The 27,029-nt window shown below is 38.3% G+C and overlaps 1 protein-coding gene across 5 annotated transcripts in view; it reads left to right on the top strand.

The window, feature by feature from the left end:
• Positions 1–27,029, top strand: part of RIMBP2 (RIMS binding protein 2) — a 115,463-nt gene that overhangs the window by 84,791 nt on the left and 3,643 nt on the right. For 2 of the 5 annotated variants that reach the window (XM_074844245.1, XM_074844246.1), the window contains exons 12-19: positions 1,972–2,121; positions 6,141–6,299; positions 11,732–11,849; positions 17,808–17,992; positions 20,254–20,422; positions 23,967–24,070; positions 25,531–25,602; positions 26,552–26,686. In XM_074844245.1, the coding sequence (XP_074700346.1) occupies positions 1,972–2,121; positions 6,141–6,299; positions 11,732–11,849; positions 17,808–17,992; positions 20,254–20,422; positions 23,967–24,070; positions 25,531–25,602; positions 26,552–26,686 (1,092 nt within the window). Of the gene's footprint in view, positions 1–1,971; positions 2,122–6,140; positions 6,300–9,292; positions 10,025–11,731; positions 11,850–14,753; positions 14,907–17,807; positions 17,993–20,253; positions 20,423–22,517; positions 22,584–23,966; positions 24,071–25,530; positions 25,603–26,551; positions 26,687–27,029 lie in introns of all 5 variants that reach the window. The other 3 variants (XM_074844247.1, XM_074844248.1, XM_074844244.1) reach the window with 3 other exon arrangements.

Below are 27,029 nucleotides of genomic sequence, written 5' to 3'. Positions count from 1 at the left end.
CTAAAATTCTGTGCCATCTTCCACAAACATGCTTGTAACCATAAAGAGCATTGATCAGCCTTTGATCAGCACAGAAGCCCCATAATATCACTAGAAATGTTGTCTCCAAACATGCAGAGCCTTACTTCTGAACAAAAAACAGTAATCATCAAAGTTTGTTCTTGGATCCTGCAGAAGTCAAAAGGGAAGCTTGTGCCTGTGTGAGAAAAGTCAATCGAGTACTGAAGTACTTTGAAAGAAACCAAAACAATAAAGGGCAGTTTAACGATGGGTGCGGAAACAGGCAGATAGACAGAAGTCCTGAGCAGACTTACTGTGAGAGCTGATCCTTTTGGCAGTTTACAAAATGAGGAAAGTCTCATTTCTATAATCTAACCAGCAGTCAGATAAGAGACATGATTGTATTATAAAGTCATCTGCTATTTCAAAATAACAAATAGCTGTTCAGATGCATGTAAAGCACTATTTTGTATGGTGTCATGGATTCACAGTCAATTTTACATATTTGCCCTTCAACAGTGCCTCTTTCACAGTGCTACACCTTCACAGATGTTTACAACTGCTTCAACATAGCTGCCGTGTGAAAGCTTTTCATTACAGCTCCTTTTGTAGCTGCTAGAAGCACTGCTGCCCAAAGGAGACTCCCTTTTTGAGACCATTATGACCCGTGGCTGCTGTAGTCACTCAGACGTTTGCTAGTTAATTTAAATCCTGTATTTGAGGCTCTTGGGTCAGCATAGCTGATGCATATGCATCCTGACAACATGATCCAGTTTTTCCTACCCAAGCATACAATATTTAAATACTCCCAGTGCCCTGGGTAGTTACTTTCTCATCACAAGCTGTTCACAACTGTCCGTTACTTGTTTCAAGCTCTGGTGTCACTTTTTTCGTACATTCTCTTGGTCCTTCGGCTGGCAGTCATCAGTTGTTATGTCCAGTCTTTGGTCTCCCATTGTATCTCCAAGATAACTCCATTAATTTTGACAGTTCACACATGTCTTAACAGCCCCAACTTACTGACTATCCCTCTTCGGGGACAGAATTGAGCCAGTGGGGGATGATACAGCTTTTGGAAAGCTGAATAATTCTGGATCAATAAGGTCTGCTAAATACATATATATGATGTGTATATTTCTTCCTTCTGTTTATAAACAAAGCAAACTGGAATAAATTTAATAGAGGGAGAAAAGACAGATTAGTTTCTTTCTCACTCTGAGGTCAGAGTTGATTTAACAACCATATAGGAAAGAGAACTGAAATACTTCTTCTGGTTTTGAAAATTGCTGACATAACATATGCTCTCAACCATGTTTAATTACATTACTTTTAGTGATGCTTGAAATGTTTAATTCGGGGATCTGGACAGAAGTTTACAGATGGATTCACTCTAAATTAAATCAAATTCTGCCAATGATATTTGTCATGTTTAGTCCCCAGAGTAGAAGTTCTTCCCTTGCGGTAGGCTGCTGCAGAAGAAGCTTTGTGTCTTCTCCCTGCTCTTCATCCAGCCTGTTAGATGGCTGATGGTTTTTGTCATGAGAGTAAGCAGCAGGAATCAGTAGCTAAGGGTGAGAGTCACCTCAGAGCAGAGGAAGAGCATGAAGTCTCATTCTATAGCTTTTTTTGTACTGAGGTCAAAAATGCTCTTGTCGCTAGGTGCTGTCTTCATTAGCAGCCTCTGACTGTAGAATACTGAGAATTTTGACATAAGTGGTCCAGAGAAGAAACCTAGCAGGTGAGTTGATGGTCACATAAAAGCATATAACTGTTTATGAGTGAGAGAAATACAGCAAGCAAAAAATTCTCGAAAACTCCTAAAAGGTTACAGTCAGAGTAAGCTAACATTGCTTTAAACCATGAGTATAATTAAATGTTGTGTTCTTGAGTTCTTATGTCTTATTTTTGCCACTTCTTCCACTGGTTGCAGGAACAAGTCTGCTTCAATTTTCCATTTTTGTTGTTTGCTAGATGGAGAGGAGGAGTATTTTTAGCGAAAGGAGTAATGCAGCCCAGTATGCTAACTCAGATGATGAGGAAGACGGCTATGATTCTCCTAATGTCAAAAGAAGGGGGGCTTCAGTTGATGATTTCCTGAAAGGGTCAGAACTTGGAAAGCAAGTAAGTAGCCTGGTCTTGTTATCGTGTCAGGTGTCTGACATGAAACAAGTATTTTATGAAGCTCAGCACGCTATCCAGGTCACCATCTGATTATTGTAGCCACGTTGGTAAGCTACACAGACAAGCAGCTAAATTGTGGGGAGGTAAATAAATGTCCTGTTACTGGAGCATAACACTGTCTAATGGGAACTGAATGCTTGACACCATGCATCTATATATAGATTGTTATCCCATGCAACAGTCTTAAGCACTGGAAACTGAAAAACCTGAAGCTGAAAAAAATGAAATAGAAAATGTGACTGGAATGTCATGTTTGGGCTCTGGGCTTTTTCTGTATGATGTGTTACTACTGCATATGAAAAGGTGCTGTGAAAAAAAGGGAAAGGGGGAAGGATTTTTGTGTTCCATAAAAGCCATAACCTGTAATCTTAATTAGCAGAAAACCAACGCCATACGTACTTGGCATGCTGTAATGAATAGAAAGATGTTGCCAGAAGAATTTTGCACATCTGTGCAGCTTTTAGTTTGATCCCAGTGAAAACAAGTATAAAGTAATTTATTACATTACTTTCAAGAGAGATGTAAATTCTAGCAAAAAGATTTTTAGTTATGTCTTAGCATGGTCAAATAATCTTGTTAGCCAAACATCTGACCTCCCATGTTGAAGGGTCCAAGCAATGGCATTCCTTCTTGTACCACTTCTGAAACTTTCTGGAATTTTGGTTCCATTTATTACAGACGTTCAAGCATTTGTATAAACATTGCTCCAAATTTCCAGCGTTCTAAATATATGGCTTCAGGATTTGACTTGGTTTCATCTTCACATGCAGCAGTTCCCATTTTTAGAATATATGCGATCATGCTGTGCTTACAAAATGTGCTTGTGGGTAAGATGGATCTGTACCTCTGTATACAATTAAAATTATTCTGGACACAAAGAGGCCAAGATTTTCTAAGAGGACCAGTGATTTTATTAAGAAGGGTCAGTGTAAAAATTTAGAGTGTTTGTAAGGAACCAAGATCAACTTCATTTTTCTGATAACAGTACTTCATATTTAACCTTGGTAAATAAACTTGGGGGTATCTACCATGTGAGTACAAAGTTGCTGCTCCATGTGGACTTTCTACCTCAGATTATTAAAGGGAGGCTTGGAGTGTGTTTGCTTTAACAAGCTCTACAAAATAGAAGGTTTGCATATGAACATTGGAAGGCTGGGAACCCTTAAAGTTATATTCGTTAAAGCCTAAAAAGATTAAGCTCTGTTATCTACTAGGAACGTCCTCAAAGCTAGATTTGAAATCTCTCCAGCTACAAGTATTCTCAGATCTGACTAGGTTTCAAGTTTAGTTTTCATGTAAGGCTGAAAGAATTCCTCACTGTTTTAAAACACTATGTCAAAAAATGCACTTTGAGAAATAGCGGTTAAATTATGTCTGTCAAAACAGCTGCTGTGTGTTAAGTGTAAATTGATTATTAAATGTTTATTTTATAGCTTCAGAGATATACCTATTTGTAGCTTAATTGCTCATTTGCATTGTTTATGAAAGATGATCACTTTAACCGCTTGGTTTGTTAGTGAAGAAATAATTGGAAAAAATTGGAGAAACCTCATCTGTGGTGGTTTTCTCCATAAGAAGTTATTAGTTTGCTAATTTCATTATAATGCTCATGTGCTGCTGGTGTCTTCCAGAAGCAACTGCTGTTCTGTATGGTGATTCCCTATCAAAGGTCTTTGGCTTTCTATCAGTTGACTTGCCTTACTCCATAGATGAGAGTAAAAAAATTGCAAGCAAATTCAAGTAACATTAAAGTTTTTTCATCAAGGTTCTTATCAGCATTAGATATGGCTACTAATGGAAATCCTTCATGTCTGTCGCCTTGTATTTTGTAGGAAGATATATTGATTTTAAACTCTCCATTTTAAAATGCCCCACAGGGAAGGGTGGCATGGATCACAATTCTGAAACAGTGGTGCAATATCAGTCTCTCACAGACTTTCTTTGTGAACTTAGACTTAAGTTAGTCTTTCTTGCCCAGATCCTCACAAGTATTTATGCATCTAAATATCTCAGTACCTCTGAGGGTCTGGGTCAGTGACCCTGTCAACCCAGACTAAAATGCGAATAATGATTCTTTCTTTTGTCACAAAAATGTATGAAGATACTGTTTTCTTCAAGCTGTTGATTTGCTCTGAAAATAGATAATAAGGACAAGGGAAGTAAGTATCAGAGATAGACGTGAAATTCAGAGACAGCTTGGGACATTTGCAGGAAGGGCAGTGCTAGAAAATATGTGAAATAGTAATCACAAGTACATGGAATATATGGCCATAGAGGTTTCACTGGAAATCTGCATGTGTAATGCACCCAGTTATTGAACGTAGAGTATGCATGCCCTATTACATACAGAGTTAATTGATTGCAAGCAGAATTGTGTAATTATCACTTATATAATATCTCCTAGTTACATTTTATACCTCCCTTAATGTAGTGCTTGAATTAGATTTAATTAGATAATTGAATGGCTGTTTGGCAAGTCATTCCTCATGTTAGAACCACAATGGATAAACCTTGGAGAGAGTTTGCTAGGTCTCTGTACTCTGATTGCCCAAACAATGAGGGCTTTATTCCAGCAGCATTGGCCTTTGATAATCTACAGGCATTGTGCACTCAGCTGGCCAAGTAGTACTGTGTCAGTGTAACCCCCGGGTCTATTTGAATACATCTGGAAGAGGAGTGCAGGAGTGATTTTTCTATGAAAAACAGGACCAAGATTCTGCTGGAATGGAACTGATGAAATAATAAAATTTAGTATAAGAGCTACAAAGTTTAGATGTGAAGAGTGAAGCATTAGAATATAGTCTGATCTTTTAACTTCAAAAAGAAACCAAAAACATTGGGAAACTGCACTGGCTTTTTTTCTAAGATGATCCTAATGTAATATGTCTGAAGGATCTGAAAACATTTATGGGCTTGGCACCAAGAATCACTACTAAAAGCTTCACCCTACAATCTTTTTAGCCTCAGAACAAAGAGTTAAAAGAGGAGAAATTTTATCTTGTATTTCGAGGGCAAATCTATCTTCACTTTGGAGAAATTGCTTATTGTAGGCATTTTCTTCTCATTGCTGGGATTGACTGATATCAATGTGTTACATCTGTGGGAATTGATTTGGTGCCACAGAAATTATTTCTTCCTTAGTATTGCTGGGGTAAGGAATGCAGTAATTTCTAGCATTCTAGTACCTCTAGAATATGTGATTCTTCAAATATTCTGCTGCAATCTGACAGTCAGATGACTCCATTTGAAGATTTGTCCTTGGAAATACAGTAAGTTTTGTTTATGATCTGATTTGTTAGATGTAATGTCTAACAGAGGCCGCTCCTATTTAACATTAGCAATTCAGTAGGACATACTTTTTCCTCCTTATCTTCCAACTAATTGGAAACTTAAAGGAACCTGAAATATTTGGACTCATTTTAAAAGACAATTAGGTTTTAGCCAGTCTCTTCCTACAATGTTTAAGAGAATGAAAGCTTCAGATTCCATCAGCTAGCTATATCATACAACGATGGTAACATCCTGCAAGAATTAAATGCTGATCACTTTTAAATTACAATGTGATGTAACAAACAGCTGTGAAGAACAGATGATATGTGAATTATCCTAGGGCTTTTACAATTTGGTCAGCAAGTCCACTGATGCATGAAGGACCTTTTTAAATCAAGGGAATTTAATCAAGACTCAAACTAGATTTGGTGCTGTGAATGCAGACATCCTTTTTTGTATCATCTATGGAATTAAGATTGGATTTCTTGACTTGGGAGCATAAATGGACAAAAAAAAATGTATACATGATCTCTGCACTAGAAGAGAGCAGCAAGCCGCATGATGTAATTTTTATGTGGTTATTAGTGTGACATTCAAACCTAGGAAATGCTCTAGTCCTCATTGGTGTTATACAAGGACTTTCAGCTTTACAGTCAGTAAAGATTCTTCTCTCTCACCCTGTCAATTAGCCTCACTATTGCCATGGTGAAGAGTACCACACAGAGAGCAGCAGAGGTTCTGACTTGTCTGATATTATGGAAGAAGATGAGGAAGAGCTGTACTCCGAGATGCAGCTGGAGGATGGAGGAAGGCGACGAGTCAGTGTGACTTCACACAATGCACTTAAGGTAAGTGTGACTGCAAAGAAACCTTAGGAGGACCTCCATATTTTGATTCTTTCTTCAAAGCATTTCTTTTAGTCAATTATGGATTTTGCAGACCATTAAAACTCACACTGTTGTATAGACCTAGAACTGAGGTGAACATTGTTTATGATGTCAAGGCCACTTTAATACATTTATTACCTTTTTTTTTTTTTTTTGCATTATTTGATAGCTAATCTTTTAACTAACTGACTATTTTCCTATATGTAATTGTTGAAGTTGCAATTTCTGTTCTGTATCTGGGACCTTTCCCATGTCTATACAACAATATACTACATGTGCTACCCAGACAATGAGTTGTTTCTGAGCAAGGAGATTTATATAAACATACATACATACAGAAAAAAAACAGCTTGGGTTTTTCATGTCTGAGTAATTTGTCCCTGTTTACAGTGCTAGTCTCACCTCTTCCACAGACTTTAAAGTGTGCTCATAAGAAAGGGAATTGGGTCAGCTTTGTTTGATATATGCATTACTGGAAATCCTCATGCTCTGATTGTTATGGAATCACCGAAGACAGTAGGAAATACCTATCAGAAATACTGCTTTAACACTGGACAGGAATATTCATCATGGAAGACAACTTTAGTATAACAATTAAAGCATATGTAGAATGTTGAACCCACCCAATACAGAATATATATTTCCCATAGCATATTTGTACATGTAAATTGTATTTGCTTTTTATATGTCTAGAAGTTATGCTAAATTGTGTTTTCTCAGAAAGTTGGATAACTTGAATGATAGGGAAATCCACAGGTTGATTTTTCTTCCAATATGCTGTTATTTAACTCAAAACAATACTATTTTCTCATGCATACAAGAATTTTGACCATTCCTGTAACTGCTTTCATGTATTATAAATCCAGTCCTTTTAGTCTGATACTATCTGGAATAGACAGGTACTTTTTCAAAACAAAAAATAATCAGTGTTTCTATTATTCTGCTAACATAAATGTTGAAACTGAAATGCTTCTGCATGCTGCTTCTGTCCCTTTCCTCTGGGATAAAGTGAATTATCCCTAGACTGTTCTTGTTCTTTATGCATCAGAAAGTATCTTTACTTCTTGATTTAAACTAGTATTACCAGTGTTGATATTTAAAAAGAAAAGTCCAGACCCTTAACTGGTGTAGTAGATCATTTTAGATCTGTTAAAGTCTGCAGGCATACTTCTCTTGATGTAGTAGTGTATATGAAGGGTACGGCAGAAGTGGAATTCAGTGTAGGAGTACTTCCTGGGGAAGGACTCATGGATGTCTGAGTCTTATTTGGAGAATATGGCCCACCATGCTGATAAGTTTTCTGATATAAAATGCAGGTCAGATTGTGCTCAATAGTTTCCAATTTCACTTTGCAACATCAGTAATTAACTAAAAAATGAAAAATATTATTTACTGAATTTTCCATAATGTAATCAGATTCCTGTTCCTCTTGCATCTGAAAGCATGCCAGCCATGCCCTTGGAGCTGTAACTGAGTATTCTCTCCCAAGTTAATAGATGCCCCCAAGTAACGAGAAAACATTTTGCATGCAGAGATATATTTGCTTTATTGGGAGATTATTCCCTCCAGTGGTTCCCTAAAACAAAGGCTGATATGGCTGATCAAGGGAAGATTCAACTCACTTACCTGATCTGAACATTCTAAAATGTGAGATATTTGAACTCCAATCACAAAACTATCCTTGTTCATATTTATGTACTTTTTTCCACTTTTATGGCAGTTTGTCTCAAAAGTCTCACAAGTGTGATACACATCTTAAAAATGAATGAAAATAGGTGAAACAACTGTAGTCATAAAGTAACTTAGAAAGTTCCTAATGCCTGAAAGGGGAAGACATCCAGAACCCAGTTAAGTTTAGCATGCTCAGAGAGAGCACTTTTGCTGAATTCTCCAGGATGATCCTGTCATTATTTATGGGTGCTGTTGTGTCCAGAGACCTACCTGATCTGGGCATTGAGTAAAGTGCGAGGAGAGGTGATCTCCATGGTGTAGAATTTATAAACCATGCCAGTCAAAGCCAACACCTCCTGCATCATTATTCTCTTGTCTTCTCAGAGTCCAGCAAAGATACTGCATAGGTTTCTTCTGTCACGCCAACCTATGTTTTGTGTAAACGTAATAGAAAAATTTCAAAATGTATCACTCATGTTCAGCATTATTTTATCCAGTCTGGGATAGCTTTTACCTACTTCTGGTATAAACAGACTTTCACTTATTTCTTCTAATAGGCTGATTTTCAAATATTGATTTTATCAAGCAGGTACGAGATTATGATGAGAGATTTGATGACAGTGCAAACCAAGTGACATCAGAGAGCAGCCTGCTTCTCAGGGTTCTTTCTGTGGAAGCCGAGCTTTAAAAATGGTGCAGTTTTTTTACAATTTTACAAAGAAAACTAGAACTCCTTTAATGATATCTGCAGAATAGCTCTCCCCTGGCAGAAGATTTAGGAGTATTTGCTACTCATATAGGATGCTTTAACAGTTGAAAAGCAAGAAGGCTTGCTAGAACAGAATTTTCATTCTCAGATATGGGTTCTGGTTACAAACAAAAATGAAATAGCAATTTGGCATGGGGCAAGGAACATACTAAGCATTAGTGCTGTGTTTTAATGCCATTCTCATTCACCATGCTGGAACCTGTATGCAGCTTCTGTTGCTTTGTTTTAAATGCATGGGTTTATTCTTGTTAAGAGCATCACTCAGTTGTTTGTACTGACCTCTCATGTTGTCATCTGACACCCAGCAACTTCTTAATCATGTCTTTATTTTTCATGAATTTTCATTCAAAGCATGACATCCGTTTCACTAAATAAGCTGCATGTCTTATGTTTGCCATTGCTCTAAAACTAATTCTGTCTTTATTTTTCTTTTCTTCTCCCTTTTCCCTCCCATTTTATTTTTGTCACACACTATTTGTTCCCTGTCTGGTTTTTAACATTACATAATCTTAAGGAGTGCGATAAGAATAAGACCACTGAAGCCACTTTTTTGGAACAGCCTGACTTTTCACAGCAGATACATCACAGTAAAAAGCTTTTCAGTATTCCAGAAGTAGCTGAAGAGGATGGTGAATACTCTGAACTGCTGTACAAGCAGGGTTTAGGTATGCCCTATAAAAAGAATCCCACAATAGCTAGAGACTCTAGACCACCTAGGCCCTACAATCAAGACCAGCAGCACAACTTCTGGTACCCAGCCAAGCACAGAATTTCAGGCATGGAGGATGTTGCTGCAGACGACAAAGGATGTAAATATAGCCGATCCTTATCGAGAAGCCCAGACAGTGGACTAGACTGTGGAAGTGAAGAAGAAGAATCTCGTTTTAATTTCAGATATACTTGCGATTCAGTTTCTGCCAACGTTGCGTCTAGCTGTTGCGCAGAGACTGCTAACTGTTCCTGCAGGAAAAGCATGAGGCCATTGCTTGCTCGCAGGAAAACTTTAACCAGACAAACCAGCATTGAAGAAGATTTTGGTGATCTGGGTCCTTCCTTTGTAGAGCCCAGGAGTGAACAGGTCAAGCCCAGTTACGAGAAAAAGTATGAGACTCAGAAATGTAATAGAACAGATAATTTGTCTAATGAAGATGTTCAGGGAGGCTGGAAGACTGACTTAAAAATGGCTGACTCTAGGGCAGCTGGTCTACTTGCAAAGCCATCCCACAGAGATGCAGAAGACTCTCTGGTGTGTGAAATAAATCTTCCTTCTAACATCTGCTTGCCGAATCAGTCTGTTTTCTTTCTTTTGTTCTTTTTTTCTTTTCTTTTCTTTTTCTGAATTAATTTTTAGAGTCCATCCTTTGGACCTATCTGCTACATTTTTCTCTTTTTTTTTTTTTTTCCCCTCCCCATTCATTTTTGTTTATTATTCTGCATTTTCGTTTACAGTCCTTTCTTGTGTCATGCTGAAATCAGTTTAATTTGCTTTACAATGATTTTCCCACAGAACAAATTACAATAATGGCTGCTTTTATTAAAGGACAACTGAATCTAAATTTTAATTAAGGGTTAGCTGAACTATAATTTTTCCAAAAGATTGTTTTTCTTTATTTTGCCCATCTAAATGTTGCTTTTAAAAAAAAAAAAAAAAAAGCTGCATTTTAACTGGAAAAATATTTCATGAGTAATTTTTTTTTTTTTTAATGTCAAGGAATTCATTTCATCATGTTGTTTTTATTCACCTCATTTCCAGAATTTTCAGGATATGCTCTTTATCATTAAACATCTCCGGACAAGAATCAAGATTCTCCCTCAGTATGACAGTGACCCACATTTATGGAGTCACAGGTTTCATCATATTTCCATTTTCTACCTTATCTCTGCACTGTCACTACTTTGCCTTCCTTTTTAGACCATCTCTTCTTGCCTTTGAAGTTGCAGACTGCATCTCTGCATGAGAATGCAGGCAAACAGCTTCTTCCAAAGGGAGAGGCCAGGGCCATTCCATAACTTTCAAGGATGCCTCTGCGCGTGATCTTGCCTATTTGCATTTCTGTCCATCAACCTATAGCAGAGTCTCCACGCTTTGATAGATGCATCCGTAGGCTTCCCTGCTCCCTAAAGGCCAAAGCAAATTCTTTACCCTCTCAGTCTACAACAGTCCAGAGTGGAAACCTCAGGTGTAATGCATTTCATGTAAGAGTAGAAATCTGCTGCCTGCTCTTCTAGCCTAGCAGTTTATGCTGAAATGATCCTTAAAAATTTCTTCCGTGAAAATTGGTGCCCAAGCTGTATTGACCTCAATGACTGTATGATAAACTCTGGAGAACTTTAAAATAGTACCATTTAGTTATTAAAATAGCAACATTTTCTGCAAGGGTAGTGAACAGAAAGAGACAGCTGTGATGTGAGACGAAGTGTGTCTACATTTCCTTCTACATGTTTCAATGACCTTTAGAAGGCTTTAACAACCGAACGCCACTTATAGAAAGCAGCGTGCTCAAAGACAGAAGGACGTACACTTGTTCACATGCTGCAAACTGGGCAAAGCTATATAGCTGAATACAAAAAGGCTTGTCTCTTCAGTGCAGCCCAGTCTCCACAGGTCTCATGACTGGTTGTACAACTCTTCAGGAGATTATAACATCATCTTAGCAGCAACAACAAAGGCAAAAGAATATTTCAAAAATTATTCTTTTCTTTTCTTTTTGTTCTGATGTGTGACTGCTGGTTACAAAACTCTGCCATAAATCAGGGAACCATTTTTTCTTTTGCAGGTTTGCCAGGCAACAGTATTTACTTTTCAGCTAACCTTTCAGTTAAAAACTAAGTTTAGTTGCCTTTAGAGCTTATGCTTCCAAATGTGATTGACCTGATTAATGTCCAACCATATAACCATAATGTTACCATGCATGTAACTTACAAACCTGTTTTTTCTGTTGTTGTTTTTTAGCTTTTAGGTAATCCATCATCTGCAGGACGGCCTGAAAGGGTGGAGCATGCAGGGCGAAGGTCCTCTCATGGCAGTGCAGTGCCACAAAGGTCTCGACCAATGTTGGTCCCTTCCATTGGTTAGTTGGACAGATTGGTGCATTTCTGTTCTTTGCAGCCTCAGAGTTGGGAAGGCGGTCCTTAAAAAAAGAAACAGGCACTTGTCTTGAACTATGGTTACTCTTAGTTTAAAGGGAATGAAATGGAACTAAAATCATCTCCATTGGAGTATACTGGGGTCTCAGAGTGGGCCAAATCAGTAGTCATTGACATCACTGGGAGACTTTTTGTTGAATTTAGTGGGTATTGGAGCTTTTCTAACCTTGGTTAAGCTTAGATACTGTTAGATCTTACTTAAGAAGAAATTTGCAGGCAGGCTACTATATGATCAATAAAATAAATGTAACCATTCAGCCATCCATTCAGCCATCCATCTTTTCATTCATCAGCCATCATTTTGCATTCACTTTCCATTTTCTTGACTACTTTTTGGAATTCAGCAGGAAAAATGGAAGCTGTCAAATGTAACAAGTTAGTAGAACTTGCATACATTTACTAGATTTTATATTTCTTACAGAATCATCCCCATTCTGGTTTACTTATGACTTAAATTATATGTTGGTGTACACCAGAAAATCCAAAAAGTAGTGCAGAAAAGATAATGGAATCAAGACACTATGGACAAATACGTATCTGTTAAAACTTGCACTCTATACTGACACGTAAGAAACATTCACACTGAAAATCAGGAAACACATGTAAACAAATGCAGGAAGAGTTCTGTGAGCTATGCAGAACTTTACTTCATGTAGATGTGAAGTCAGGCCAGTTCCTGTCCCTAACCTGGACTTTAATTTGTGAATACTGTAGGATTGAGGAGGAGAAGGAAGCAGCGTCAGGGAATTCTCACCTGACATTTATGTCAGTAAGAGATGTAACAAATGGGGATTATCGGAAAGAAAGAGACTGGTCGTTAAGAAAAGCTTTTATTTTTAAATATTCAATATTTTTCCCTTTTCATAGAATCACTCTAAAATGCCTGTACTGTGAATTAAAAGCAAAATCCCCCTAGTGGGCACAGTTATTTTGATATCTAGTAGATAATTATTATTATTGAAACCATAGATCAGAAAGCACACACAGCTGTAATGCATGAAACTTTCTTAGAGTCTTCAATATAGCATGACTGGTCAGAGGCTGATTCTTGTCCTACATCCTGGTGTAAACCAGGATAATCTTCACAGGTGTCAATGGAATTACACTGGTATGAGAATAGTATGGGGGAGAATCAGCTCCAGGGAGGCTCTTATGCTTCTGTTGACAGGTTATTGTTAGCTGAACCAAATAGCTTTTGGATGGTGGTGTGAAGACTGTTAGATTTTCATGTCCTTTTCCTTTTTCTCTGAAAGCAGCCTTTTCTTCTCAGGAGTAAAGATTTCTCATTTGTTTGGACTACTTACAGCAAGTTTTGTATCTAAGTTCTTTCTTTTATGTTATCTGCTAAAACATTTTTTTATGAATAGCGAGAGAGTAGACAGGTTTGTTTGAATTAATCCTTTGAGTTTCCTTTTAATTTTCATTTTAATTAAAAAATAAGGGAAGTGATTAAATTTAACAGAGCTCACTTTCTGTCAACAAAGTTTGGACATGGAGACTGCTAAGTACTGACTTCGTTGTTTAGTAGTTCAGTAGCAACAGCTTAGGAATCAGATAAAGAAATTAATTTCTGATAGTCAATATGTGCTCAAACAGATAATTAAATAGAAAATAAAATCTGAGATTTTATTTCTTTCAGTGTAACTTAAAGAATGAATTAGTGTGTTTTGTATTATGTACAATCCACAGATACTCTTTGGGGAGGTTCCATTAGGAATAAATTATAATATTGTCTAATGCTGGTAACAAGCAAACTACTGAGCATTATGTACAGTGTCTAACTAAAAAAATTATTTGCTGTGAAGTTGTTGAAAGGCCTTATGTGGTTTAGAGTTCAAGAGTCTTAATTTATGACTAATGATTAAAATTGCTGAAAGATATGTATGCAATATTTCTCACTTTCAGCATCATACTGTAATAAATCACTTTGAAGATAAGTGAAGCAAATTTAAACACTTGAGAAAACTCTGCACAAAAGTTGCTTCCCGTAAGCCTGCTGGGAAAAAATCTAGAAGATATGAACTGTATCAAGAGTTCAGATAAATAAAATGTGGTAAAAGTAGGGTATCCAAAAACATATAGAAGAGCATTGTATAAACTTGAGCCCGCTGTTCAGAACTCCCACTGACAGAGGAAGTTTCCCATGAATAAGAGTCACGAGTATGGTTTTTGAAGAAGGAAGTTGTTATAGCTGTGTCATTATAATATGTAGTTCCACAAAGTGAAAAGCAGAGTAAAATAAAAATGATGGAAAGTTCCTAGGGCAGCTCTGGGAGGTTAAATTAGTGGGAAAAACCTTCAAAACTGTAAGGTTCTTAGGATTCCAACGGTAAAACCTTTCTCCAAAATGTTCCAGAATTTAAATTCTTTGAGGTATTTTCTCCATTAAGCTATAAAATATTTTGGATTAGTATCTTCTTGCAGGTAGGATTTAAGTAAATTAATTAATTTTTGTTTTTAGGTTGATACTTTAGAAGGTGAAACACAGTTTACAGTGCTCTTGACCTTGCAGATCTGGCAGGTAGGATTGTTTAAACCTCATAATAAAAGATGATTCCTATCCAAAGATCTAACAAACAGTATTTACACTGTATGAATTTTTAAAAGCACAAAATTCAGATGCTTTAAAACAAGGAGATACACATTTCTGTGATTCCCCTGCTGAAGAAGGATTTCTAGAGGCTGAGACATCTGGCAAAGCTTATGCAGTGTTTAGCCTTCCTACTCTATGCAAGTCAGAAAAAAGGTAGGCAAAGCCTGCCCGCAGGAGCCTCCGCAAAGGCAACTATACAATATGTTTTAATAGATCATTCCCTTTTTCTCCATAGAAATTACAATGGACAGTAACAGTGAAGGCGGTCGGTCTCGGTCAGGTAGTGAGGGAAATATTTCACCTGTAAAAGAAGAAGCTTATTATCGCAGCATTGGTGGACACAAGAAATGGCCCCAGCAGCGTACCATGGCCTCTGAATATAGATACGGTATGCCGAACATTATTCATCCTTTATGACAGACACATTTTAGAGCTGCGTGTTAACAAGTGCGGTTTCTGTATGACAACCTTGCATGCGATGCAGAATACCAGGGGACTAGCTCGTAAATCCTGCCTGCTCTCAGGTAAGTTTCTCCAGCTCAGCTGTAAGGGACAAACAGCCCTTAGTCCTCTGTCCTGAAACTGCTGTGCAGCCACCTTTCCATACTCGACTGACGCCAAGCACACTGCATTGCATGAACCTCTGTGAAGCTATGCTGCTACTACTGCCAGTCAGTACTTACTGTATACACCTGAACAACCATTCGTCCAAGTGACCATATTTCCACTTGATTCATATAGACTGGGCAGGGACAAACAGTAGCTGGAATATCACGGCCCAACGTCCTAGAATAGGAAGCAGTTACCAGATGTTATTCTGATTTACAGCTTGGGCTAAACAGAGATTCGGGGTCTTTTCAGTGACCACACAGGACTTTGGCTGTGTCACAGCTGAAGACAAAATATTCAGGAATAATTACATCATAATGAATAACTTGTATTACATGAGTAAGGCAGTTATACCCACTACTGATAGTATTTGTTGCTTCATCAACATAGAAATCATTACATGATCAACAACTCAGTTTTCATAGTTCATAACACAGTAAATTGAAGTGTCTAACATAAAAGCAGCCCAGGCCATATATAGAGCTAAGAAACACATTAGGGTTTTGTTGATATCCGAAATGAAACCAAAGGAGCCCTGAAAGTTTAGGTAAATTGTAATTTAATGTTGAATTTCAAAGCAAACATATCTGACTGACTCAACCAGATCATCAGCTTGTGTATATCTCTAGTGAATTCAGTGCAACTGTGATTTCAGCTATGCATCAGCTGGGAATCTGGCTGGCTGCAGCCAAAGTCTTAAGATTTTACATACACAGTTAGATGTGTGTGTATATGTGTGATATACGTATATACCTCTTGAAAGAATAAATAGCTAAAGAACTAATCAAGAGGTTATTTGCTTGCTGGTTCACTGAAGTAAACACGACTATTCTGAGTCAGATTGTTACACACCAGTGCTTTTAACAGAGATACATTTGGCTATAATTCATGTTTGCACCTAACCCCCATTAACTGCAGTTGGAGTTGGATGCAAAAATCAATATTTTTAATGTAAAAAACAAAACACCCCTTAACCCACCTGTTTTACATTACAAGTATGAACCACAGAATGACTGCAACCTGACTGTGGGAGGAGAACAGAACAAAGAATCCCATCCTTTGTGTCCCATTGCTTTCTGTCCCACATGTGCCCTTCTCCCACACTTCCTTTCTGTGCTTTGTGCCTGCCTAAAGCTTCTTGGCTGGAATTTTTCCCTGCCCTTTTGCTGTTCTGCATTTTTTCCCTTTTCACATTCTTTCTTGCGCTCTGGACCCAGGAGTTAGTAGCTGTTCCCTTAAAGCTGTGACCATCCGAAACTTTTTTCTGGTAGTTTAAAAATATCAAATGTTGAATAAAATGCGTCTGATGTAGAGGTAAAGAAAGGAATTTTATCTAAAATGTTCCATATTGATTGTTCAAACTATTTCCAAAAATGGGAGTCTTTAATTTGCAAGAGGTGATTACGGTAAAAATTGTATTAATATGAAAATTGTTTGGGAAAATTTTTATATAGTTGAACTACATTTTCATCATAATTCATAACATTGCTTTCTCAATTTATTCATTGTGAAGGATCTTGTAAACTGGATGATAAGTGTTGATTCAGCAAAGAACAAAAGTACGTGACTCCCACCGAAGTTAGCGGGACTTGCACAATAAGCCAAGTTTTTCAGAAGTGGCTTGTGAGTTTGAGAGCTTTATTTTTGGGGACTTCAATTTCATATGTCTTGAAAGAGCCTGTTTTTTGGAAAGCGCTGCCACGTGCTCTTTCAAAACAAAAGCCTTTGAAACCCATCGATCAAAACACTCATTGTTAGCCATTTTGGCCTAATTTTCGAATTCAGTTTTACTGAAGTCCATCCTTAGGTATGTTGTTGAATCATGGACTAAACGTGTTCTTCGGGTCATTGGAAAAGTCTGAAAGATGTATGAGACAAAACCTCAATTCTCATTTTTTCTGTCCTAATTGATTTGGTACCCTGCAGTGGACAGAGTTCAGTGCAGTCTCAAGTGCTGTGATAATCGTGGATGATCTTTCCTAATGATCTTATGGTTAAATGCAGTCATAGCTAACCATTTCTCCTGGATTTTAACACATCTTGTTAGTGTTTGGGTTGGTTTGGGGCACTGCTGACTTTGTTAACTATTGACTGTGTTTAAACAAAATCATAGGCAGTGTAATTCCAACCCTGGCATAACTAACACTGCTGAAATATATTTCTTCTTGTCTGTCTGGAGAGAAGAGGTTATAACCATGTTTTAAACCTGGTACCTAAAACATGGTATGTCAACACAGCTGGGATGTGCTTTCTTGTGTCCATGAAGAGCAGAAGCAGCTGTGCTGGAAAACAGGTGGATCCAAAGCATGGTTATTTTTGCAGTAATGATGAAGCCTATCAGACTGATCATGTCACTCTTGACATGCTTCATTAATTTATGGCAAACTCTAGTAAACCTAACAAAAATTGCTTTCTTACCTGAGCTCTATTCACATGTGTAAATGTCAGTGTGGTGTAGATCAGCACCACATTCAGTGCATGCAGATTGTATATTCTTTTTAAAAAAATAACTTGCTAATTAAAAAAAAACCAACAAGCACCAAGCTTAATAGGACATGCATTAAGTTACTGGGTCTTTTTCACTGAAATGCCAAACTTTTTTCAAATATTAACTGGAATAATTGAAAGATGAGGCCAACTTGTATGACTGAATTGTTCTTTTCTGAATTTACTTTCATAGATGGCTATGGTGGTCATGACCATCTTTCTCCAGATATTTATGAAGAATCAGAAACAGATCCTGGCACAGAAGATATTTCTACTCGAATATTTGTTGCACTCTTTGACTACGATCCGCTGACAATGTCCCCAAATCCCGATGCTGCAGAGGAAGAGCTGCCCTTTAAAGAAGGACAGATCATTAAGGTGGGATCTAAAAACAAAGGAAACAAAGGACCCAGTTTTACAAACAGGGTCTTCTTTGTTCCATGGATAAAGCAAGTTGTGTGACTAGAGTCCAAGGTTTTTTTCCTCCAGAGGTTCAGGCTGTAAATCTCACTGGATCTGGAACCTGACATCTAGTGCTAATGGCTTAAAAATAATGAAGTAATGGGCAAAACTCCCAAAGTTGCTATAGATAGCAAGGGGCAGACTCAATTAGAGATTTAGGTGCTAAGACCAAAATTGTGACTCTGAAGCCTCCTATGTCCATTGCCACAAACCCTGCAGGAAAAACTGCTTCAGAGGGGGTGTTTTTGCTGCAGAGGTACCACAAAAGTGCTTAGTGTTGTACCTTTGTACCTACCAGAGCTGCTGTATTTTTTTAAATGCTGAACACTCCTCACTAGTACACACTTCAGATCAATTAAAGCCCAGAAGTTAGGTATTTCTCTTCCTGAGTCATCCTCTTCTGAAACCAGGAAAACCACTCCCTGTTCTGCCTGCTTGGTGTAAAATAGACAAGCTGCCCTTAAACAGGGTGCAGAAGACAAATCGGCCCTGTTTCAGGTGACAGGGACGGTGTTGGGCCCTGTCGATGTTTTTAGCCAGCCCTGTATCCCAGCTCGCCTCATCTCATGACTGCAGCTGCAAAGCAAATTTGTTCAGTCTGCTGATTTTAAAAAGCTACCAGATTTTTCTGCTGGATCAGCAAATGTAAGCAGCTCCTCCAGCGACCTTGTATCTAATCGATCTGATGCAAAATGGGCAGAAGTGAGAGAGGCAGAAGGAACAGCTGCTGGTAGTCTGAGGGTAATTGAGATTTAAGTGTGATCTGAAACAGAACCTGAAAAAATATAGACTCGTTTGTTACACTGCCCTTTTCAAAGATAAAATTGTAACTTAGGCTATTAAAATACTGGTTGCCTTCCACTCTGTTGGATTGGATCCTAACACAAATGTCCATCTCCTAAATCACAATTTTTTTTATGTTAAGTACCGTGTTAGATATTTTGCTTACCTCCTTACATGATATAAGATTTATGCCAAAAATACGGAACTTAAGAGCTTACTTTTCTTTGCAAGAATGTTCATTTCACTCAGGTATTTTAATTATTTCTTCACAAATATGTACATGTTTGTCACTGAAAAGTCTAGAGAGATCCCACATCAGATATTTACTCTCAGTGATGTTTATTTTATATTTGGGACCATGGTGATTACTATGTCATCTGCTGCTTTTGAGTTTCTTATCAAATTGTTTTGAAGATGGATTAGTTTGCATTTTCAAAATACTTTTCATACATTACCTGAGCAGTGGGATGGTGGAGGGTCAGTTCCGCCATGAGCTGTATGAAGCCTGTCCCGTACGTGTGTTACAGTCACGTGTGCTGTACTGTGTGAAGTAGTAGTGGTGCCAGGTAAGTCATGGATATATAGTGGTTAAAAGTGAAAAACGTTCCTGCTGTAGAATGTTGAGGCAGTTCAACGGTCAGTTTTAATGAACTCGGGTTTGGACTGATGGGATTGGTTTGGGGGTTTTTGTTTGTTTTTAAAGAAAAGAAAGAAAAAACAATTGATTGAGCCTAAACAAGGAACAGTGTAAACTCAGACATCAGTTAGGCCTTAAGAACATCATATTTGTTTAGTACAGGCCTTGATCTAGGCCTTTGTGTCATTAGTAGCCTTTATGAATTGACTGCATTTTTAGAGCTTAAGAGAAATTTTGGATTTACCTGTTCTCACTGATGAAAATTCATGCTACTTTTACACCTTAATTCCTGTTTTCTGGAAAGACAGTAGCAGAGCTTAAGCACATATATCAAGTATATTAAGTATTAGTTAGGCATTTTTGATCATACACAAGTTGCTCTATTCAAAATAGCTTGGCACAGTTTTGCAAATGCTTCATTTTGAAGTGCCATGTGAATAATTCCATAAACATCAGTGTAAACCTGTAAGTACACTGTTGGCTCAGCACAGGGAGAAACTGATGACTTTTAATGGTGTCTCTCACTTTTTGTGTATTTCACTGCTAACAAGTCCAAATTCTGCTTATGTATCTGAAGCCATAATTCAAATTAACATAACAATTCCAGTTTTGTAACATAAGTCAGAGTAGTCAAAAACTAATATTCCCCATCCAAACTGTAGTCATCTGTCTATGCTTTAGTAACCATTTAGCCTGCTTTAAAATTCCTAAATGCTAAAACCTTTATTGACTGACATTATCACTCTTTGAATAATAGGTTTATGGGGACAAAGATGCTGATGGATTCTATCGTGGAGAAACCTGTACAAGAATTGGCCTTATCCCATGTAATATGGTTTCTGAGATCCAAGCAGATGATGAAGAGATGATGGATCAGCTTCTAAAACAAGGCTTTCTTCCTTTGAACACACCAGTTGAGAAAATTGGTAAGGGAAAATACATACGCTTCACTTCTCCTAACTTTTGGGTGCTATTAACTTGGCTGGACACGCTTTGCCTTTTGTTTTTACTATATGCAGATGCATCTAAATTTTACAGCAGTTTACTACACCCACCATGGGATACATTCTGTGTCAGTATTTGGATGACTTTACTCAACTAATATTTAATATTGGTCACATCTTTTGCTGCAAATGAGGACTTGTATCTTCACCACACCACTCATTACTTTCCTTTCTGATGTAAAAAAAAAAAAACGGGGTTTGTCACCTGAAAGATTTCTAGACACAGAACATGATCCCTGTGCTTTGGAGTGTGCTGTGCTGAGGTGCTTTGTGATACGCTCACTGCTGCAAAGCATAAAAAGAATCACTTATTTGTTGTTATTTTTACTCTTCTACATTTTCCTACTTTACCAATAATTTAAAGGGATGGTGGCAAAGGGTTATGTGTAATCTTATTTGGGATAGCACTACATATGATGAGATTTTATGGATATTGCAGTAACAAACCCTTTAAAAAGCAGAGTTTGGCCAAACAATTCTGTGTTATGAACCACTTGTGTTACATCATTGGTTCAGTGTTGTACACAGATACACAATGCAAGTAACTTAGATTTCTTTCTGAAAATAAATTTCATACAACTATCTCAATATGTTTTAAATTTTTCAATGTGATTCAGAGAGTATAAAGGGCTGGAATTGGTTCAGTCCTGTTTAAAAGTGAACTGTAAAAGTGGTTGCTAAAAAAACAAAGAAATCTTCTACAATTGTTTTCTTAGATTGAATAAAACCTTATCGTTTCCAAAATTGTATTAGTAAATGTGAGACAAATTATTTTTTGTTGTTCTTTTAAGATATTGAGATATTTTAAAATTCTCCATTGTCCATGAAAGGGAAAGATAATTTAAGTTCTTAAATGCTTAATTGAGTTCTTAATTCAAATCTGTGTATTTATTTACTTATGCCACATAAACGCAACGAATCCTCCCACCCACGTGCACTTGTAAACCCCACTGCCCATCTGCTCCTCTAGGTATAGTGCATACACCTACGTGTACGTTTACAGGACAGAAACCTGGGATAGGCACACGGTGGGACCTACAGATGTGCCTGAGTAGGTTGGCTGCCTACAGCATTATTCTGCACAAGGCGTTGCTTTAGCACGGGACTGCATCAGCTGAAGTCTAGTAGAATGAGATACCTGACCTGCTCTAGGTACATCTGTAAATGCAGCTGGGGGCCTGAAGGGATTAAGTGTCTAAATGTATTTCTGCTTCTAGCAATGAGGTCACATGTGGGTACAGAAAATACCTTCCTGAACAGCTACTGTTGAAACTTACTGCTTCAAGTCCTGCTCAGTGCTCTCAGCTCTTACCAAAGTCAGCGAGCTGTTGATACAGAACACTTGTGAAAATGAAACCACTAATCTACATAACTCCCCACAATTTGAATACTTTGGCTGTCTAACAGTCATATTTTGCAAATATAATTGGATTTTTTTGTTGTGCTCAACTGGCAGTGTCTCCTGAAATAGCTGAGAAATCAGAACGCCTTTATCTTGGAAAGAGGGAGAGGCAATTTCTGACAGAAACGTTGCCCTGCCTTACATATTGAAGCAATTCTTTTTATCCTGGGACGTTTCTGAGCAAGCTGTTAGCAACCTACCCCTAGCAGTTCACCTTTAAATATTTTAGCACTTTAAAAGCATCATGTATTTTCTCTTTAATATGGATTTAAATTGTTAGCCATTTAAAAAACAAAAAAACAACAAACACTCTTACTAATGGATTGGGAAAGAATAGTTAGTTTGGCTTAATTTTAAATTTTGAATAGCAGAGATCCACGTGCTCAGACCCTCACTGTCACAGAGGCTGCCCACGTGGATTTTTAGCAGAAACAGGCTCTAATTGCCAGTCTGTCTCGTAACTCATATTTTTAATGTCATATCAGACACTTTACATGCTGTGTTCATATGACTATATTTTTCTTAATCCTTTGCCCACATTAAATCCTTAAAAACAGAACTTTGAACAGCTTCATATCTTTTCTTCTTTTATTTGTATGCATTCCTTTCCTGAAGTCAGCTGTGACCGTTTCAAAGAGAGCACACGCTCTGTACACCGCAGATCCAGAAAGTCTAAAAGAGGTCTGTGCTAAGAACCAATAATTTGATTCAAGCTGTAAATTAGCTGAAATGATTTGAGCTGTCTAGATTTATTTTTTTTTTTTTTATGCCTTTGAACTTTGGAAACCAGAAGTTGGAAAATATTGTCACATAGCACTTACATACAGGGTCCTTTTTGGATTCTTTCCTTGGTCGTAGAGGGGCCCTTGACCCTGAGCAGTGTCTTGCCCCAGAGAATTACTTCAGAGCGGAAAGTGCAACTCTGAGACAATCGTTTAGGTGTCAGTTGGTCCAGGCTTTGGGGAATCAGGGGGATCGGGTCCCATGTCTGTTACAGCCCGTGCCTTCATTTTGGATCTCTCCTTGTGTTCTGTGCAAATCCCTTGCACTGGTAGCTGGGAAAATAATGCCAAACCACCCACTGCGAACGGGAGAGAGCTTCCGTGCCAGCCGGTGGGCGATGTCACAGCTGGGAGCACATGCCACGCTCCGTGTCCGCTCCTGCGTTAGCCGAACCCTTAGTGTTCCCCCTCCTGCCGGCACAGCCGTAGGTGCCTCCCAGCCCCAGGTTTCCTTTGTCACACTGCCTAACGCCATCAGACCTGCCCTCAATGCCTGTCTGTAAGTAGCACTAACAAGCATGTTTCTCTTGCTACAGCAATCATCCGCAAGAATCATGCTGCTAGCATTCAAATTTAGAGTGAAGCCCCTTTCGGACTTCTCTGTAAATGTTTAGCATCAGTCAGTAAGCATTTTTGTGTGGTTCCTGGAAACTACAAATTTTACTCCTTTCCTTTTGTTCCCTCACAAAGGAAACCTGTAAAATTAAATGGTACTTTGGAACGTGTTTTTGTAGTTAGTCTTGAAAATATTGCAAGCCGCTTGCGTAATGGGTAGCCACTTTTGTCTTGGGACAGCTGAGAGTGTCCGTTTCTCCTTCCAGTTTCCCAGCAGAAAGTTGAAGAATAATCCCAGGCACAAAATTCCTTGTGATTAGGAGGGGGGAAGGGAATAGACAGTAAATGTGGAAGCTTGAATAAAATGAAACAAACATGAATTTTGACTGTTTGGCTTTGTATACCCTGGTAACATCTGACTCTTACAACCAGGAATGGCTGAAAATTTCAGAACATTAGTTTTGCAGACAATATTGTTCAGAGGATTCAGTGGCTTAGAATAAAGAAACTGTTAAAAAATTATTTATGAAAAGTACATGCTGTTTTGAAACCTTTATCTGTGTTAATAGGTTTGGTAACCCGTGACCTTTTATCACTGTGCTAGAGAAATATCAACATTGTTACTGCGCTGTTGTGAAAATGATGTGGGGAAAAGTTGCACCTTGTTTTTCTTTTCAAAATAACTTTGATAGCTTTCCTTCCCTTCCTCTCCTTGTGACTGGAACAGAAAGAAACAGGCGGAGTGGCAGACAGCATTCCGTGTCTACGCGAAGGATGGTGGCGCTGTACGATTATGATCCAAGAGAAAGTTCTCCTAACGTTGATGTGGAGGTAGTGACAGAACCATTTCCTGTGTTTATTGTTTATGGAGCTGTAACATAGTTGGTATTGAGAAGCACTATTACACATTTACAGTGGATGTGCCAAAAAAGAAAAAGTTCAGAATTGCAAACATTGGTCAAGTGTTTTTGGGCAGATGTATATATCAAGCTTATGACTTCTGTACAAGTAGATTTATGGTTCTTTTTCTAACAAAATCAAGGAATATCCTTTGAATATCCTTTGTAGGATTTATTTAATATGGCTCAATGCATTATACAGTCAGCTATGACTATATGTTGTGCAATATATGTGTATACATATGCATACAAGAAAAGTCTATAAGGAAAAAAGCATGGAGCTATAAATAGTAGGGAATTATTATTTTCCAATTATTGTTAAAATTTCTTTTGTATGTTTCCACACAAGAACATGATTATTTTTGAGACGTGTCCTAGCTCATGCTGACAAGTTGGTAGTGACACGTTTTCCAATCTCTGTAACCTACAATTCCTCCAAAAAGCAGCTCTCCGCCACAACCCAAACACAACAATATAGCACAGTAGAACAGCAGTCAGACTATATTGTATTTTTCCCTTAATTGATGCATCTGAGCTTTCATGAATATCTGTCTTGTTTATAATCTTCTTTTTATAACCATGTAAGGACATCTTAACAACGGAGCATTAGCTAGATTGTCATTTAAAAACCAGCGACCATTAGCTGGATCTTCATTATGGGTTTATCTTCCATTTACCCACATGCAGTCTCCCAGCTCTCCGTATCTGTTACCAGCAGCAATAGCATCACTTTTTACATTGTCTTTGATGTTACACGGCAAGTTCCTCAGTCAGGAGTTGATGCAGTTTTCATTATATACACATTGTGGGAAGAATGTCAGGGTACACTCAAAGCTCTCAAAAAATACCACAGCCCTAGGAGCTTCCTCAGCTTTTTTTTTTTTAATTGGCGAACTGTAGAACAATTTGGAATTTTTTTCAATAGCAAAGTGAATTTTGAAATACGTGGCGCTTGGTGCTTTAAAATGCAGCCAGAGTTGTCTGGTATTTCTCACTGAATCAAACCTGGTTCTAAATTATGGTGTTTTAAAGCAGTTTGGGCAACAAATCAAGGGAATTTTACTGAGATGTTGCAAATATTTTATTTGTTCTCTTTCCCATGGCCACAGGAAATTAAAAATAAGTTAAAAAAACTAATTAAATTACATTTAAACCACAGGCAATTAAAAAAGAGGCCCCTACGGTGTTTGCAAATGGGAGACTGGAGATGCCCATTACGAAGCCTTTATTGACCAGAATCCAGCGTAGCTCCACTACTTCAGTGCAGCAGCTCTGTGCTGCAGAAAAGAGGGGAAAATATTAATGGATTAAAAAAATATTAATGGATTAATAAAGAAAACGTTAACCTTTGCCTAACAAAACATGTGCTGTCATGTGTTCCCTCTCCCGCAGGCCGAGCTGACGTTCTGCACAGGGGACATCATCACTGTCTTTGGCGAGATCGATGAAGATGGGTTTTACTATGTAAGTTGGCTTCTGTTTGGTCCCTGCCACACGGTTCGAGCCATCCGCACCAGCGTGAGCGGTTTGCTGAGAGCCGGGGGGATTTCAGGCCCCCGTTCCTGCTGGCCTGTTGTGGGAAGAGCCGTGATCCCAATTTAACAATAACACCAACCCCCAGGGCGAGCCTGGGAGCACCGTCAGAGGGAGGGGACCTGCTGCTGCAGGGACCGCACGGCCCCCGAGGTCATGCTGCCCTTCAGCGCCTGTTTTTAGGGTGGTTGTGCAGCTCAGAGCTGCCTCTGGCATTTTCTAAGTAGTAGTTGGCTCATTTAGTTTGCTGGAAAGTGCCTTTTGATTGTACAGGTACCTATGCAAAGGTGTGAATGGCTTCTAATGGGCAGAAAACATTTAAAAAACCCCTAGATCCAGCTTGTCCCTATGATAAAGTTATTTGATTAAAATAACAGTAGTCATTTAAGCACTAGTTACCTGACTTTGTCATTCCTTTAAGAAGAGGAAGAGTTTAATTGTGGGAGACCCTGTTCCAGTGTTGCCTGCCCAGCTGCACTCCTTGTTAGCTGGTAGCAGCTGCTGCTCTGCCTCTTGAGCTGGTGTTTTCCGTTTCCATGGCAGGTTGGCCACAGAACATGGGCCCAGCTGCCTCAGACACATTTTAGAAGTTGAGACCCAAAGGATACTCTGATGGCCTCAGAAGTGCCTGCAGGCTGTGCAGTGCTGAGGGCTGTGGGAACTCAGGTCGTGCTGCTCCAGAGCAGGAACAGGGGGGTGTGTTTGCTCTCCATGACATGCGCCCCCTCCTCTGAGCTTCAGAAGTGTGTGAGGACCCACATGACCCAAGATGGGGATTTCCTCTGCCTCAAAGGCTTTAAATGGCCAGAAGTATTTCCTGACCTTCTTGGGAACCTACATTCTCTTTAATTCAGTCACTGACACTCTCATCACGTTGCAGGGTGAACTTAACGGACAGAAGGGGCTGGTTCCTTCCAACTTTCTTGAAGAAGTGCCTGACGATGTTGAAGTCTATCTGTCTGATGCACCCTCGCGATACGTTCACGATACACCGATGCGTACAAAAGCAAAAAGGGTAAGCAACCAAATAAGAAAAACTTAAATTTTTATTTTCCATTCCATTTTGTCTCATATATAATTTAGACATTACTTTTAACATTTTAAATCCATTTGCCCATTTAAAATTAACTTTCAGATATATAAAACAAAACATAAAGAAAGATGACTTGACTTAGCCTTCTGCTAGCTCGTTACATTTGTAAATGAAGAAACTAAATTTACCATTTGATTGCAGTCATTCCAGTACCTTCAATTATAATCTGAGTTTAAGCAGCTTTTCCCTGGTGAAAGTAGTTACTTCCTAATGCTTCTAAACTACTCTTAGTACATGCAATACCTAGATGAAAGCGGAAGTTCTT

The sequence above is a fragment of the Strix aluco genome, chromosome 18, assembly GCF_031877795.1.
Source record: "Strix aluco isolate bStrAlu1 chromosome 18, bStrAlu1.hap1, whole genome shotgun sequence".
NCBI classification, from domain to species: domain Eukaryota; kingdom Metazoa; phylum Chordata; class Aves; order Strigiformes; family Strigidae; genus Strix; species Strix aluco.
Note: the sequence above shows the minus strand (reverse complement) of the source record. Positions and strands in the feature narration are given on the sequence as shown.